Below are 17,779 nucleotides of genomic sequence, written 5' to 3' on the forward strand. Positions count from 1 at the left end.
GTTGTAAACTCCCCAGGTTAAAGATGTTGATCGAGGTATTTCTTTGAATAAAATCAAAATTTTCTTTGACAGAGGTGTCTTCCCAGCAAACTGGTAACATTCAGGGAAGGTTCCCTAAAGGCTCCTAGAAGACTGTAAACTGTCTCCCCCAGAGACCCCTGAGGGACTGTCTTTAGTTTAGCATCATCAGTAAATCATCTTAATGCCTCAATCCTTTAACCTTCAGAGAAACTTGCAAGTGTAGTGTTTTACATGTGAAGAACTGGGAAATAAAATTAAATAATGTAGTTAAAAAATGTAATTTTAATTAAATACATAGCTTTAAAAATGTCATGTTTATATGATTTCTAATCGATCTAAGCAGCATCACAAAATGTAAGACCTGAAATAATAAGAAAGGAATCTTTTTTAGACCACTGATTACCTTCAATTTTGAAAATCAGTATCAGATGCTGTAAGACATTTGAGGTACCTGCAGACACCATGGCTGTGAAATAGCAGGACACAGATGCATTAAACACGAGCAATGCACTAGTAATATAGTAGAGTAAATGGAGTTTCAAAACTTGCGTCAAAAAAGTGAAAATGATTCCTTTAAACGCCAAGGTTATGTAACAGTTAGTTATAGGATGCATTAGATCTCATTAGGGGAAAAGAGAAGCGTTTATGTTGACTGACTGATCTGTGCAGCGAAGGTACTCTACATGATGCGTGAACCCGATGGCAAGACAGTCCCGGTGGTCAGATCATTCTGAGGGAACCATGGAGTTGTTTTTGATCGGATCCCAGAACCATATTTCATTATTATTTTATCCTTACCAGTAAGAGAGTGATTTTAAGGGGGAATAAATACATTAAAGACATACTTTGAACGCAGCCTCAAAATTGGAAAAAACAAAACATAAAAAAACAAAATAGATAACATAATATAGATAAATATTTAAACCCAGAGACAACCATGTGAAACATCCTTGACTGTAGGGTCAGTAGTGCTGCCACAAGAGGGCAGGGAAGATCCATCAAATTTATTCTGAAATAAATTTAAACTTAATTGCCAGTCTGTCAAGTGTTAAATAAAGGCAAAATTTATCCTGAAAGGTTTATTTAAATAAACCTCTGCAACGGGTGGTTCTGTCCACATTTATGGATAATTGAGTTATGTAAAAAAAATCACTAGAAAAGTAGAAAAAAATGAATTCTTTGATTCGTTCAGGATGATGCACCCAGTGAAGTAATATTTTGGTGCCGTATAGATTCTAGTAATATACACTTAAGGACTGTGTTTATTGGATTGTCAGTCAGAGCCTTAGTGGGCGTGATCAGGTTTGAGATTTTTTTGCTGGTATGTGTGACTGAGGTCAGGAATGCTCGGTCTGAGACGGAGGGTTTCTGAGGTCGGGGGGTGGGGGTAAGACGAATTTTACAGGCTGCTCTGAAACCCATGTGTTTAAAGCTCCCTGAGGGGAGGATGGGTTGTTGCCAGCACAGCTTACCTCCACAGTGGGTACCTACAGGTTACTGTTGGTCATCTCGGAGGGTAACACTGCTAAAACGCTCACATCAAACTGCGTCTACACATGGCAGAACATAACGGTCAGGGATTTGTTGTAAAACATCACACTTTGCCCATTGAAGTCTAAATACAAATACAAAAAAAAAAACAGATTACAAATAAATTGAATGTCAGATTTTTATTCATATCACTCATGAAACAATATTAATCAAGACCTTTAAGCTTTTAGAAAGTTGTCCATGTAGGCTTTGATGGTCAGTGGGGGAATAAGCACTGTAGCTAAACACAGATCAAAAACTATTTACAAATCTTTCAGGCAACTATTGTTTCTTTAGAGGGTTTTTATCTGTTTTGTTTATGTCTAGAAATGTACGCAGCTCCATACAAGGCCACAATTATTTATTCAGGGATATAAGGCTCCTCCGCTGATGTCACTTCCTGCCCACTTCTCAAGTAGCCCAAAACAATGTATTTATTTATTTTATTTGTCTTACTTTATTATTATAAGTTGTTTTCTTTATATTTCCCATCACATAGATCTGTTTTTGATCTTACTTTGTCAATAGAAATGGTATGATTGATTGTTTGTTTATTCTTATAGCTAACTATAAAAAAAGGCTGAATGCCGAACAATACTATTAAGGTGTCCAATGGATAATCTACACCTTATTTACTACACTCTGGGTAGTCTACTCTTTATTTCGGTTGCCGCCCAACAGAACAGATCTACAAGTTCCTAGGACGGGGAGATTGTCCTGTTATTCCATTGTGAGCTGAGCCCCCTGTGCATCATGGGATACACCGTGCCCTCAATAGGCTCTAGCTAACAGCTAATGACGACAACGACTCCTTTTAACACTGATAAATTCGATAGCTAGTCACAGAAAAACATTAATTGTTTATTTATGAGTTTTATAAGGTCTTTAAAAAAACACTGTTGGTCAATGCTGGAAAACAAAGCTTCTGAAAGGGACACAGTATCGAACCGGAGCCCTAGCTTGGAAAGCTACAACATTTAAAGAGAGTGTCTCCACCGCAGCGTTCAATGACATGTTCTAAAAAAATAACTAAGAGTGGTTTGCTGTCGTACACGACATCACCGCGTACAGTCAATATCGCATCACAATAGCATATGACCAGTAAGCTAACGTTAGCTGACACGTGTGGTCAACATTTTCAATGGATACAAATGATAGGTGATAGAAAAGGGATTCTCTGTTTCAAGGGTGGGTGGTCTGTGTGTTGAAGCCATAGACTGTCTATAAGAAGACGTAGTCATCACGACGTCACCCATTGAGTTGTGGACTTCCGCTATGAAGCCTCAAGTTCTGAGTTTTGGAATACGGTGGAACACCATGTGGTTTTTTTCTCCAACCAATGAACAGAAGATACCATATTTGGAATGCGGAGGAGTGATGTAGAGAAGCCGTATACGGCTCTGGCAGCAACCTGTCAATCACAGTAAGCCCGCCCTAAAGCATACTCTGCCTTATGGTCTATTTGACTCTAAATGGACCCTAATACAATTTTCATGCTGTATTGAAGAAGACTTGAAACTATAGATTGAGACCATAAACTCATGTTCACAATGTTTACTGAGGTAATAAATAAAGTCAGAAGTAGAGTCATGCCTCTTGGTTGAAGCCCCCCCTCTCCAGTTTTGCCCACTACATATCAAGGCCTGTCATTCCCCGGTCAGGCTGTGCCCCTCCCTTCCTCCATCTGCTAGAAAAGTGCTGTGAGGCCGCTGCTGGTGTGCAGTTTCCTCCAGCAGGCCCGAAGGTTACAGCGCTCTCCCCCACACGTCCTTTTAGAGAAATCCCCTTGTTGGCTCCTACTGGCCTCTCAGCAGACATTATCGTGAGGCTTTTCCTTTTAATCAAACATTGTTTGACTAGATGGATTGTACATGACAGAGGAAGATTGTCTGATTTATTTTCTCAAATAACACTATTTTCTTTGATCATATTCCAATGCATATACAGCTTGTTTTTCTAGGTTATGATTTAACTCATTATGAGCATAAGATACTTTACTGTGAAGACAGGCTAATTGCCGTGTTTTAGTTCATTTGAGTTTTGACTCCACTTAAATGCTTTGGTGGTATTTCTGCACTGCTCCTCTGTGGTCAAATGCAAATTAAGGAGTTGTTTGACCAATAATTGAATGTCTGGTGAAGTGTTGTTGACGCTTCCTTCTTAGACTGCCATGGTGGCCCCTCATGCTGTGTTCCCAGTTATTCTTTTATCAAATGATAATCAAATGCATTAGTTCCTGTGCATATGAGCATTTTCAGGAAAGCTAGAAGTAACAAATAAGCAGATAAACAAAATGCTAAACCTCGAATGAACAAGATGTGAAGCTGACATCTAAACTTAAATGTTTTCCCCACAATATTCAGATCATTAATAAAGCATCAAACAATGATTTGCTGTGTGAAGGTATAGTGTACTAATGTCTACCTGAGTAGATACTCAGATGAAGATGAAGTCAATCTCCCTCTGTGTGTGTTGTTATCAGAGCGTCTCTGTGCTCATAGCCGGTCCAGCCACGCTTGCATTTTAGTGCATATTAGTGCATGTTAGCATGGCTACCTGGCTAGCTCATTGCCGCAGCTCTGCACTGGGCTCATGTGGTAGTTACAAGCGGTAGTTACAAGCGGTAGTTACAAGCGGTAGCGCCGTCCCGGATGACAGAAGTTTAAGAAGCGTGTCACCCATATTCCCGGTTCAACATAAGGTAAACACTGTAAGCTCTGTCAGCACTGTTGTCGTCGTTTGCACTGTTAGAACCGTCAGCTGCGAGCCGCCGGCTCAGCTGTTGCCTCGTTGAGAGTGTTGTGTGGAGGTAAGAGATGTACTCTTAATTGATGGATTTGAATTAATGGATTTAGCACCTTTTAATTGAAACCTGGAGCTGCTTCCTGTTTCTTTTTGAATGAAAATGGCTACATCATAACTTTAACGTCTGAACTTGTTCGGTAAAATAAAAGACTCACGGACAGTCAAGCTAGCTTCTCTGTGAAGCTGTATTTAGGTAAATTAGTGCTTTGAGCTAAATGCAATCCTCAGTATGCAAACATGCTCACAGTGACAATGATAACATGTAGATGTTTAGCAGAATTTGTTTTTACAATGTTCATAATCTTAGTTAAGCGAGTTAGTATGCTACCATTCGCTAATTAGCGCCAAAGTACAGTTGTGAGATGGGACATAGTTTTGTGGGTATTTGGTGATAAACGCCGGTATGATACAAGTTGAAATGTGGACCTGATCATCACCAAAGTGGTTCAGGGCCAAGAATCCAGTAATCTAATCAATAATTGTTGAGACATTCTGTTCTGGACCAAACAGGTGGACTGACTGACCTGCCAATAGACCAGCATTGCTATCTCTAGAGCCAGTATCTAGAAAGACACCATCCCTGATATCCGCTAGCCTTCTCTGACCATGTAAAAATGGTTAATAGGCACTACTGTCTCCCTCTCACACTCTCTCTCTAATGTGGACATCATATCAGCTATCAGCAACATTCATTCAAAGTAATTGGAATAAGTGTCAGTGTCAAACAAACATATTAGTCAAATCCTAATACAAGTAGAGTACGTAGTAGTTTGGGGGGTAAAGTCCACTGTATGTGTGGACAACATAAGTCATCACAGGCTGCATCTGCTGCAAGCTAAGCCAAGTTAAACACACAGCCTCCCGGAAAGAGGACAGACTTTAAAGTCCATCGTTCCATTGACTCTGGTCCATTTTTTTCTCTTCCCGTAGGTCCATCTAAATCCTCTCTGCTCATTAAATCCAACTATTGTTCCTCGTCTTTTCCTCACAGCAACCGTGACGCTGAGGCCAACAGCTCGGAATGAATCACGTCTTGTGCTGCAGCCTAGACGGTGACATCAGTGAAGTCTCGTCTGGTAAATCCTTTCTGAAAAACAAAAAAACACAATACAAACAAGATAAGATAGTGACATTTCTAACCTGCTGGTGACAGGTATTGTAAAGTGCTTTTCACCTGCATATTTGAGTCTTTAATCACCCGCAGCTTGTTAAAAACTCTGCTGCCACGTTGCTTTGATTTAAACTTCATTACACCGGTAGACCATACTTTCCTTCACAATGCCTTGAAATGTTACCACAAAATAAACCTAATTCAAGTGTAAAAGCCCTGCAACACCTTACCATATAATTGATTGTAGTTTAATGACTTGCATCAGTCCTGCCCCAAACTTTACCGCCCCCTTTGACTAGTCCAGTAGCATTGCCCTCTGTGGTTGGGGTAAGGTCTTAGGTTCGGGTTAGGGTTAGGAATCACAGAGATCATTGGTTTGGTTTCAGGGAAAGCCAAATAAATGGCTTGTCTGCCACCCAATTTCTTTTTCATATCACACAGTGTTTCTTGTTAACCTACTGTTTAATTCACAGGCCTTTTTTTTGGTTTGGCTTGCTACGTTTTTACCAGAAGTTGACCGATTGTGACCTTTAAAGGCAGATTTAATAACAATAGTTTGAAGCAAGAAAAAGCCAATTAATCGGCCGATACTTATCAAGAAATGATGTGCAATGTTATATTTTCAAGATATAACTTGTGGGGGGAAATAAACTGAAAATGGGTCAAGTATGAAAAAAAAATACTACTTTTCAGCTGTTCACAGGATGGCAAAGTATTGTTGGTTAAAGGTTTTTTTTTCTTGGAGTAGTGAATAACTTTCAGAAACTAACAATCTAAAACATAATTTATAGTCTGTGTGCATTTGGCAGAAAATAAAATAAAATCGTTTTTCGGCAGTATTCATTGACGTTTTTTGGCCACAAAGGGAAATGGAACAAGCTGTAAACAAAACACTCACACATTATCACCTGTTTAAAGTTGTTACAGTGTGCAGACCCTGTTAGAAAACAGTCGTCTTCTGACACATAGCAACATTAGCGATTAGCTTGAAGTGATGTTAGTGGCCAGCCATCGTAGCCATCATAGTCACTCTCCTGTTAGCTCTGTTTTGGTCACCGCTAACCCCTGATATAGATATCTGGCTTGTTAGCTGCTGAAAGCTCCACCATGTTCACCAGCTAGACGCTAAGCTTGTTTCTCGGCTGGTTGGTGCTCGGCAGGATGCGAACAGTGGGTTTATCGGAACCTCTTCATTGAAATAGAGCGGCATATTGCTTCTGACAATACCACAGAGATCGAATAAAAACTGTGACGTTGTGGCCCGTAAAACCAAAACAGTGAGCTAAAATATACTTAAATGCTTCGTAGAGCTGAAGGGAACAGTCTGGTGCTAATTCTGTTAGACATAGTAGTCTGATGAATTGTTATTTTATGAGTATATTGCTAACTGAAACTTAAAAGAGTAACTGGGCAGAAAATCATTTTGTGCGAGGCCGTTCAGTGGAGACTAAATGCCTTGTACAACAGCCAGTACCTGTCCCACTTGACCTTAACGTTCTATCTCTCAGGGTAGCTCATTTACATGTCTGCCTTTCTTTTGGATGAGGAAATACTTTTGTCAGGAAGGGGACAGGATTCGCCCTCTGGGGTCAATGAATAGCCACAAAAAGCAGCTGCTTCCGTTGCATGTCTGTCCAGTAGATTAACCAGATATTTGTCTTCGGACCGGTTTGTTTGCACTGTGACTTGTGAAGACAGCCCGGAGTGAGCGGCAACTTTTGTGAGAACTGCATGACTGGGTTGAGGAAAGACACACACATATCTATTAAATGTAATAACTTCACCATGGTCACACAGCTGTCAGATAAACATGGCTTTTGTTTTGCTGTGTCAGATTCAGTGTGTGTGGAGGGGAAGGTGTGTGGGAGGGAGGTTAGTCAGGGAGAAAACACAACAGTGTTAGAGACTGCCAAGTCCACATAACGAAACTCTCCTTTTATTCATCCCAGAAGGCACAAAAGAGACATAAGCCAAATATATCTGGCCAGATCCTCTGCATTCCTGCTGTGAGTGGTCACTCAGAAACTAAAACTCTACAAAACCCAGCGGCAGTTGATAAAGCAGGGAGATAAAGCAGGGATCCTCACAAGAATGTAGAGCGAAGGAGTGGCTTCACTATGTTAGAAAACAAATAAAGGGGCTTACATCTTTAAAATGATGTAAGTGTAGTTTTGATATAGTCAGTTATCACCATCTACAAAATACAAACCCTTATCAGCAGGCATTAGAGGAATAAAGTATAATCTAAAATAATCAGCGTGGCATTCCTCGGCAGATTGGTAAAACATCCTTCCATAAAAGGGGCCGCTTCTCTTGTTCATGCCAGGGCTGCTCTAATCCTGTTAGCCACTCACTTCAGATCTTTATCAACTTCATAAACTCGTGAAAACCAGCTAGTGCTTAGTTGTAGCATTTTTTCTGATTTCTGAGTTCATTCCAGATTTAAATAAATAACTGCAATCATTGACTGGGGTTTTCCTTCTTCATTAACAGAACAACTGATCCGTAAACTCTGTTCCTTTCCCAGCACAGTTTTTGGAAAAGCAACATAATTTGCAACCCGGAATCAACTTTAAAGCTGCTTTAATCAATATTTTCATATTGAGACTGAACTCAATTATGCTGGTCATTGCGTTCTCACTCCCAACTAGTCAAATACGGCAGCTTGATCAGTGGCCCTACGCTTCTAACTATGACACTCTATGTACCACTTTGCCATCAGTTTTGACGTTTTGTAATTTTTTTTAAGCTTGTCAATGCTGCTTGTTACATTCATACACTGTCCTTCAAAATTAACTTCCATGTTCACAAGAAACATCTTGGTTTGGTGTTAGCAACAAAAGTCCATGGTACGGTTTAGGAAAAGGTTGAGGTTTCTGTTGAAATAAGAACATTTGTTATACTAGGTTAGGTGTGCGTTTTAAGTTAATTAAGCTACGTAAACTTTGCTAGTTACCTAACTTTAGGTAAACCACATATTGTTACCTAACGTTACATAAAGTAACTCATCTTGCATACACAACTTGAGATAAGTCAACGGTTGCCTATAGCTTTCACACGGGACAGGAACAGTGGCCTCCTGGGTGAAAGTCCTGTGTTTTTTGATCCATCCATCTCAAGCTCCTACCTTAACGGACTTATACTACGTCAGCTGACTTCCTCCTTTACAACGGCCATAACCATGGCCACATGGAGCGTCAGTTGGATATGAAGGGCCACTGGGCTGTATATATTTTTCTATTTCTGCTTTATTTTGATCGCTGCGACAAGGAGTCAGGCAAACCCCAATAGAGGAACCAGGGTGCCCAAGCTGCCATATTTTACGACTTGGGAGTGCAAAGGGGCTGCGCTGCTGGTGATGAACTCTGGGAGAATTATCAACTAACTCTAAAGGTCTACAAAAAAAGGTATTTTCTCAAATCAAAATCTGAGATTTTTAATTTAGATCTATCTGAAGAATTTGATTGAATCCTACTTGTAAATGCAGCCCACTCATATTCTGATTAAATTGAAGTATTTCAGATTATGGAAAGTGAAGTGGCTTTAACTGCTGTTTCACTGTAACTTTGAAAACCCACCGTACGCCCTACACCAAACGACAGACTGACGGAAATGTTAGCTACTTGCTTGTGTGTATTGCGTAGAATTTAGCTGCATAGGAGTCCGATATTTTTGTCTCAGGAGTTGGTGGAGACCAAAACGGAATTTAAAGGAGAGTGATTGTTGGACTTTCATCAGGTGGACAAAAACAAATTAATGATTATGCATCTGAATATTTAAATAAGCCACTCTTTGCTTACACACACACGCACACATATATATATATATATTTATATATGTCGTATTAACCTCATAAGATGTTAATATGTCAAGCATTGACAGCTTGTGCTGCCAAATAAATCTGTTAATTTATATGAAATCTCAGGGTTAGAGAAAACTTTTGCATCTGTCAAATTTGTAGTTTATTGTTTTCAAAACAACAAGACAACATCTTCTTCTCTCCAAATATCCTGACTCAATTAATGTCTGTCTACTGTCTCTTTTGATCTGCCGTTAATGCAGTAGGGTTATCACTGACTTCTCTGAATCCTGCAGTGTATTTTCAGCAGAAATGATGAATCAAGGAATTTAAAACCGGATGTTCAGAGTAAAAAAGATGCATCACCAGTCACCACTGATTTCCCAATGTGTGGGAGGGCAGACTGAGAGCCACCCCGATCTAGAGAAGAACTTTAGTAACTCCACAATTTAATTACAGACAGCTACCGAGAAAATATTTGTATATGCAGAGCCAAGCATCCCTAGATAAGGCACGGCCAAAGGCTAAAAACAGGCTTTCAGCACAGAGCAAAGGAGGGAAGAAGAGGGCCTATGGGAAGAAAGGAGCGGAGGTCAAATGGGATATAAAACAGATGTGTGCAGACGTAGACGAGAAAACCATCTGGTGGAGACAAAGGTTTAGAGCACAATGTCAGCCAACACCCACACATTATGATCTCCATTTTAACTTCACCCTTACGGATTCATTCACAAACAGCAGCGTAACAAAATATTTTTTGTTACTCAGACTGAAATGTAACACTTTCTGAGGGCTCCGTCCCACTGCAGACAGAGCTCAGTAAATATGCGGGGGTTGAGCAGAGTTGTCGGGAACAATAACCATTTTACACAACAGCCATAATCCATATATATATGTATACGCTACATATTTGTATTGAAATAAATGTAATCTATTAATTTACAATTTAATACACTTAAATATGTGTTTTAAATGTAGACTAACCTCCGCAAATGTATGAATTCCACTAGACTCCTGTTAAGTGATTGCATGACCTATTTTCCCCATGAAGATTGTGTTAAAACATAACCTAATTTCTCTAATTACTAATTTCAAGTGTTTACACTCTCAAATACCAGCACATAGACCCAGAACCGTAACATTACTTTATGCTTTCATTAATCACATTATTTATATCAAAAGCTCAAGTTGCAAAAAAATATGCTAATTAGGCCTATTTCCATCAACTGATTTGGAACAAATAAAGTAGGCTGCGTGGTTTCAGAGGTTGTTGCTATAGACTACACAAAACTGTTGTTAAGCTTAACAAAGTAGAAGAAGAAGTAAAGGTGAACCTGAGACAAAACAAGTCGCAATGACCATCTAACCTGTGTTGGGAGAAAAATAGAGAGAGGTCTTCAGGATTTTTTGTCCTGGGGGGCAAGTTTAAATTGTTTTTTTTATGACAGCTAGTGTTGGCCATATTTCATGCTGTCAAGGGACCAGGACAACATAAATATATATATCCGAGAAGAGGGCAACAGCAGAAACATGTGGTCGGTCATGTGCGTTAAATGTTCGCTACGTCAGAAATTATTCAGAAAAGCTGTTTCCAAACCCCTTTAGCGCATCGACTCAAAAACCACCTTTTTGGAAGTTTAACTGAATTCTGCCATTTCTATACAGTTTTTCTAATGCGATTCTTCAAAATGCGCAAAAAACTATGTGAATGGAAACACGGCTCATATCAACCGATACGGAATAACCATTGTTGACAGAATGACAAAAAAATTACTCTTCACAGTTTCTCTTCTTTCTAACAAACACCAACTCTGGTTTGGTCGAAATAAACTCTTTTAACACTGAGTTAGATGTGAAATATGCTGGCTCTACACACCATTTTTCCCGCTGTCTCTCTCTCTTCCCACTGAGCAACGGCTGAGCAGCTCTCATTCTTCAGCTGCAGACCATTAGATTAAAATGAAAACGTTTCCCCAAAAAAATCGCCCCAAAAACCTAACCGACGATGTTCTCAGCCAATCGCCCATGTCTTCGTCTTATCACCCATCCAAGCATAAACAGGACCACTACCTGAGCCATAATGGGTGAATGTCCTTTAAGCCTGTCAACAACACTATGGGTCAACTATTTTAATGAAGACTTTTGTGATCTGGTTTCTGAGCCTTAACTGATGTTTACCCAGAGCCACTCAATGAGGTGGCCGTCAGGTCACAGGGAGGTGACAGCACTGTGGAGCTGACTGAAAGCAATTAGTGGCTGCCTCCAGTGCTCAGGACCAAAGCCAAAGGCCTTTCAGTTACTGTAATCTGTCTTTTCTTATGATGGATGTACTTAAGAATGTGGTCCTCTTCTCAAAACACTGTAGAAGAGCAGACCACAGTGAAATCACCGGTGCGAGTAACCAGAAGCACCGAGAGAAATAACAGCCCTCGCTGCTGCTGCCCAACAGGAACTCTTCAGCTGTTGCAGTTCAAACAAACTCTGGTGCATTACTGAGTTTAACTCTGGTGTGGTCCGATCCTGTAGTAGCTGTGCTGTCAGAAAGAGATAAAACACTCACTTCCTGTACAAAACATGAACGACGATGTGAGGTCACATGGATCTGTAGGTGCTCTATGGTATGGAGCCCTCTCTCCAAATGCAAGCTGACATCTCAGTTTATAATGTCAAGTTAAAATGTGTCAATCTTCTGCTTCCAACCTTTAATTGTGATGGATCTAAGGAGTCTTTTTCCCTTTTCGAAGCTTGGCTCTGTTCTTTAGACAAGACCAAAGTAGATTCGAGTTCTGGTCTGACATCACCTTGGGCTCTTGGAAATTATGGAGAGCATTTTATTGAATAAACCAATAATCAAAAAACGTTCTAATCGTTTTCTCTCTTTTGGCCTGAACCAAGATACAAGTTCTTGTTTTTGCCGCGGCCATGTACCTCTCTCTGACAGGTTTGCCGTTAAGTGTTCAATATTTGGATGATTTTGTACAATATATCTTGGCATCGGCAGCTGTGGATCTCACCAGTTTGTAGTCTCTGTGCAGTTTGTTGTACTGGAACATGTTGCAGAGGACAGTTGAGGCCGCTCTTGCAGCTTTTAGACCCCCAGAGCTAAAAAAAGACACAGTTAGAAAGACGGTTAGAAACAAGGAGGAAATACCAAAGCAGAAGCAGGGGGGGGAGTGATAAACACTCTAAAATGACCTGCAAACGAGCAAAAAGGTCATATTTTTGCGTGGCCACTGGCCAGAGGGGAGAGCAGTGACAGCTCCAGAATGTGGAAAGTCATTGAGAGCAAATAGAGGTCACAATTTACGATCTGTTTTCTCACTGCTCAACGATGATATTTGAGGTTTAGAGCAGAAGTCAGTGGTACCTATTATCATGGATGGTCTTGATGCCGATCAATTTCTGCAGGCCATTGAAGTATGAGATGTCGCGGGCTGCCAAGGAACTGCAGGTGACCAGGTGATTGAGGGCTCCACAGATGTTGACCACCACCTCGTAGGACGGCGTTTTTTGAAGGCCATCACTGGGCAGCTTGGACACCAGAATGTTCACCATGGTCTTAGCTGTGAAGACAAATATCGAGGAGGGGTTGTCTCAAAGGATGTTTTTAATATAAAAGCTGTGACCTTTGAAAGGTCCACCTCTGTCGGTTCGTTCATATGGCACTCTTTTAACAGCCCTCTTTTCTTTATAACATTTAACATGTGGACAACCCATATGCTGTCACGGTTGTATTCCACTAGGGAAATTATCATTTCAAAACCTAGCACAAACACACTCAGTACTGTGTTTGTTCCACATTATACGAAGGAGTTCTAACTAGTATTAGCTGTGTTCCTTTGATGAGTCCAGCCACCGATCCTAAATTGACTCCCAGCAGGGCTTAAGTTGACTCCCTAGTATTTTTGCTTTTGCTGCTTTTAAAAAGCAGTGTGTTATACAAGTAGCAAAATCCAAAGTATTAACTCGTAGGTGCGTATGTTGTACGCGTTACTAACGTCATAAATGTGAACGTAGCAGTACAGTATAAAGTTTATTTGTGGGCCAAAAATTCTACGACTCCTCAAGCCAACTTCCTGTTTCTTGCGTGCCACCTGCTGATTAAAGTAAAGTTAGCCTTAAAGTTAGCTTCAACCTTGACCGAGGCTCAGTTAAGGTGGTGTGACCTCTGACGTGCACCAGCTTTTCCTATTTTGGTGACAATCCGCTCCTCTGAGTTTTGCTCAGCAGCCCTCACCAGTTTAAATACTGTATATTCAATAATCACGAAATACATACGTTTTCTGACTCCATTGACTTAAGTGTAATTATTAACTTCTGCCACACACAGAGACAGAGTTTCCAGCCCAAAGAAGTTGGAAAAACTTTCAGTAATCCTTGGTTGTGTCTTACCCATGTGGTCTTTGCTGGACGAGTGTCTTGCCAGATTTCTCAGCAGGCCGGTCAGAGGCCTCAGTTCCATGTCACTGTTGGTGTCTAACAGATCCAGCAGGATGGGCAACATCCTCTCCTGCTCCACCACTACACCACTCAGCACTGATGACCACTAGCAGAGAGGGGCAAATATCACATCTGTATTGAATTCTGTTGAGTGTTTGCTGTCATTTAGATATCATTGACAATTTTCAAATGTGAATATGTGAATATACATGCGTAGTTCATATTTCTATGGTGTGTGAGATCTTACCCGGGCCTCTCCTGCAGTGATATTTTGCAGGGCTCCTATGGCTGCCTCGCGGCTGTTGGAGCTGTTGTCACTGTTCTGCAGAACAAGCTTGTACAGCGCCACCACATTAGGGTGCCACAGCCACTCGGCTCCCTTAGGCTGTCGGGACACCTCAGACAGTATGGACAGATTGTGGTTATGCTGTCGTGGAGGAGGTGAAAGGGAGAGAAAATGTCCATTATTGTACAGTAACATTCAGTACATTCTGTTGAAGGCACACACCTGGGTTTATTTTATGACGTTTTACTCATGTCAGTTTACTGAAGTACCAGTTTTTCACAAAGGTGTCCGCCTTAGAAAACATTATATACCATTAAATATTATATATCAATATTATTTTCCACTTTCAGTTAACTTAACCAACAAACAGTCCTGTTCATCACAACCAAATATTCATACATTTTCAGAATTCTACAGTTTGTTTAGATCAAACCACAGTTATTTTTTATGACAAAAAACCCCAACAGTACCAAGAATGCTAGTGGGATTTTTCTTTTCAGGGTCTGTTTAATGTCAGTGATCAGCAACAACATTGACATTGATCAATCAAAATAAATGTTGAATTTAATGGGTTTTTTTTATACCAGCACCAACATATCAAAATGATACTTAAAATGAATTCATCATGTGAATGGAAGCTCTGTGTGTGTTCCACTTGCTAGCTAATCACTGCACTGCACAGTGCTCATACAGCGGTGACCACTGATGACGTACACAATGTTTTTTCATTCTCAATTGGCTCATTTTAACATGAGAGTCTTGTAAAAGGGGTCTAAAATATGGACTTAATGGCTCAAACGGGACATTGTGCTAAAGGGCCAGGCAAAAAGTCCCCATGCTCACCAATGACTGACTCATGTAGAAGACATTGTAATAAAGTAAGAGCACTGTTCTTGTATTGTAGTGTTAAACTAGTAAGTCCTTGTATATTAAGTGTGATTAGGCACCATACCATAACCCTGTTGGGCTGGTTATTTCTTTATCACGTTTCACTTAGAGCGTTAGCAGATGAGCAGACAAACATACTCTGAGCTTTCCTCTTAGCACTTATTGTATTTGTATTAGTTTGTTGCACTTATTGTATTCGTATCAGTTCGTTGCACTTATTGTATTCGTATTAGTTTGTTTCTGCACTATACTTTTGCTCTGGTTTATGCTTTTAGATGCTTGTTTAAGAAAGGAGATGCACTTATGACTTCTGGTGACTAGTAGTTCTCTTGAATACCTATGTTGAATACACTTATTGTGAGTCGCTTTGGATAAAAGCGTCTGCTCTTTTGCTTTTGCTTTTGGAAGAGCTTAATAGGACAACACCCTCCAAACTCTTTAAATGCAGAGAATCACTCTCAGTACATCCCCATTTGCATTGCGTCAGTGTGTGGGGAAAGCTTAACAGGCCTGCAGTGCCAGTTCCCGTTGCTAAGCTATGATAGGACCATCACTGCTCCAGGGAGGGGCTTAGCACACAGTCAATAGGGCCGTTGGGTTTCATGATATTCCGTCTTGGACCAAAGGCAGGTTTCACAGCAGTCTAGTCAGGAGCTGTTAAAATATCTGCCTCCATACAGATCACTATCCTCAGGCCCCGCTAAAGCAAGATAGAAATCCTCCCTGTTCAGCCTCTAAGTAACTAATGGCTAATGATCTGCTCTAAGCAACATGGGAAAGCAGGCTATATAGTCAAACAGGTTCTTTTCCCACTCTAAGGGAGACTATGGGAACAGGTTTGTTACAGTGGGCCTATCCATACTCCATACATACTCTCCGTAAGTCTCCGCTGCTTGCTGTAGGAATGAGTAATGTGATCTGCCGATTGTGTTTGTCATATTGGAAACCGATCCTCCCCGAGGACCCATGGTAACTTCTAGAGTTTCTATCTGCGGGGCCACTCATTATCTGGCTAATACTGAAACACCTGAGAGAGCCCTGAACTGCTGGATGTCAACGGCTTGACCTAAGAGCTTGACTTTTTGAGGCTCAATAAGTTGAATATCCTTAAAATCACTTCCAAGTACCAAAATGATTCAAGCACACAACATGTTTTCAAATGTCTGATAATGAAGGTGCATCTGACAAAGAGCGCTTGATGAGAGGTAAGATGCATGTTCACGAGTAGTGTGGTCTGAATCTGGCTACATCATTTGCACAAGACAGGCAGCTAGTCTGACATCTAAACAATGGGTATGTTATTGAGCGTGCAAGATAAAAAATAATTGTGTGGATGTTGTCTTTAAGACACCAAAAGATAATGAGATGGAGAAAAAATCAGCAGAAAACATTAGAGCAGTCATAAAGATGTTTTTTAATACCTCTTATTGATAAATACAGCCTTCTTCAAGATGTATAAGTGGAGTTTGTTGCTCGCGGACCATTTAGATGGAAAGCATTGGCCAATCACAAGCAGACAGACTTTTGCCAAGCAGCAGGAATAGCAGTGACATCACTTAGAGGGATGTGGTGGGTGTGGCTGTGGTAGACAAGCTAGTAGGCTGACATAATATCCAACACATTTCTGATTATATCAGCTTTGGACCTTAAAAGTGGACTTACAATACATAAATATATAAAATGTATAAAAGGGAAGCAAGACAACTCTTTTGGTAAAATGTTGGATTTGCATGCATTTAACTGCTTTAATGTCACTGACTGAATTTAACCATACTGATGCTTAAATTGCCATTAACTATATGCTTTTATACCTTTCAATTGATTACTAAAGACCTTATTAGACTTCTAGTGCAGTATTAATGGATTTTTTGGGCCACAGAGGGAAACAGTAGAAGCTGTTAACACAACATTGACTAGTCTATAATTGACCCTTTCTTTCAGTCACAGAGCATCATTAGCATTGGAGTCGTGTTTCCTGTGTGTAATTTCATGACGTGTGATGAATTTTTACCTCTGAGTTCTTTTTGTTATACATAGTAAAGCAGCCGATGGCCTCGCTTTTTCTGGAGGCAGAGGCTCTCGATGGGCCCTCCAGACGGAGTCGGACTGAGGGAGGGAGCTCCGTGTAGAGCTGGTAGGACAGATTCCTCATCACACACAATGAATTCTCCAAACCCTAAACATGAAGACAGACGGAGAGAGAAGACAAATGGGGGCAAGAAGTGGAAAAGAGATTAACCAAATAACCTGAGTTAGAACTGCACAAAGGGTGGAATAAGTTGATAAACTCAAACTCTGATCATATAGAATCTAAATTTGATGCCTGATGTCCTCTGATGTTACTGAGACATAGAGACATCTTCATGCTCTCGCTATCAATTTGTAAAACTCAAACCAATGTAGTATTATGAGTACATTTCAAAGGGATAGTTCAGCTGTTTTGAAGTGGGGTTGTATGAGTTCCTGTAAAACCTACAGTAGAGCTATACAGTCTATGTTTACAACGGGGAAATTAAACATTGGGTTTCACCCTGTTCTCAGTTCATGAAAGTTCATTGTTTTGTTCTAAAAACCAAGATGGGGATCTCCGAAACCGTAGTCCACAAACCAATGGGTGTCCTCACTGTGACTACTCCTACTTATTATATACAGTCTAAGGCTGATACTGGTGGATAATAGATTACATTGCCTTTACCCGCTGCTCAACATACAGAACAAATTTTGGGGAAAAAGGTATGACATTATCAGGACAGCCACCTCGTATAATCCTGTTTAAAACCAAGGACATCCCCCATGGCATGTTCATCCAATCAGATGCAGGGAAGGGTTAATGTTGATGTCTAATGGAGGCAGTGCGTTTATCAATCATCTGCTAATTGGTTAAAGGTTTATCCAAGTG

At 40.4% G+C, this 17,779-nt stretch overlaps 1 protein-coding gene across 1 annotated transcript in view; it reads right to left on the reverse strand.

Annotated features, from left to right (window-relative positions):
• Positions 1–1,682: 1,682 nt before the first annotated feature.
• Positions 1,683–17,779, reverse strand: part of LOC129103895 (plakophilin-3-like) — a 32,345-nt gene continuing 16,248 nt past the window's right edge. Inside the window, exons 8-13 of the mRNA XM_054614535.1 lie at positions 16,892–17,056; positions 13,954–14,133; positions 13,659–13,812; positions 12,634–12,829; positions 12,281–12,368; positions 1,683–5,443 (exon numbers count right to left, since the gene is read on the reverse strand). Of these exons, the coding sequence (XP_054470510.1) occupies positions 5,402–5,443; positions 12,281–12,368; positions 12,634–12,829; positions 13,659–13,812; positions 13,954–14,133; positions 16,892–17,056 (825 nt within the window). The 3' untranslated portion in view covers positions 1,683–5,401. The remainder of the gene's footprint in view (positions 5,444–12,280; positions 12,369–12,633; positions 12,830–13,658; positions 13,813–13,953; positions 14,134–16,891; positions 17,057–17,779) is intronic.

This window comes from Anoplopoma fimbria, chromosome 2 (genome assembly GCF_027596085.1).
Source record: "Anoplopoma fimbria isolate UVic2021 breed Golden Eagle Sablefish chromosome 2, Afim_UVic_2022, whole genome shotgun sequence".
Taxonomy (NCBI): Eukaryota; Metazoa; Chordata; class Actinopteri; order Perciformes; family Anoplopomatidae; genus Anoplopoma; species Anoplopoma fimbria.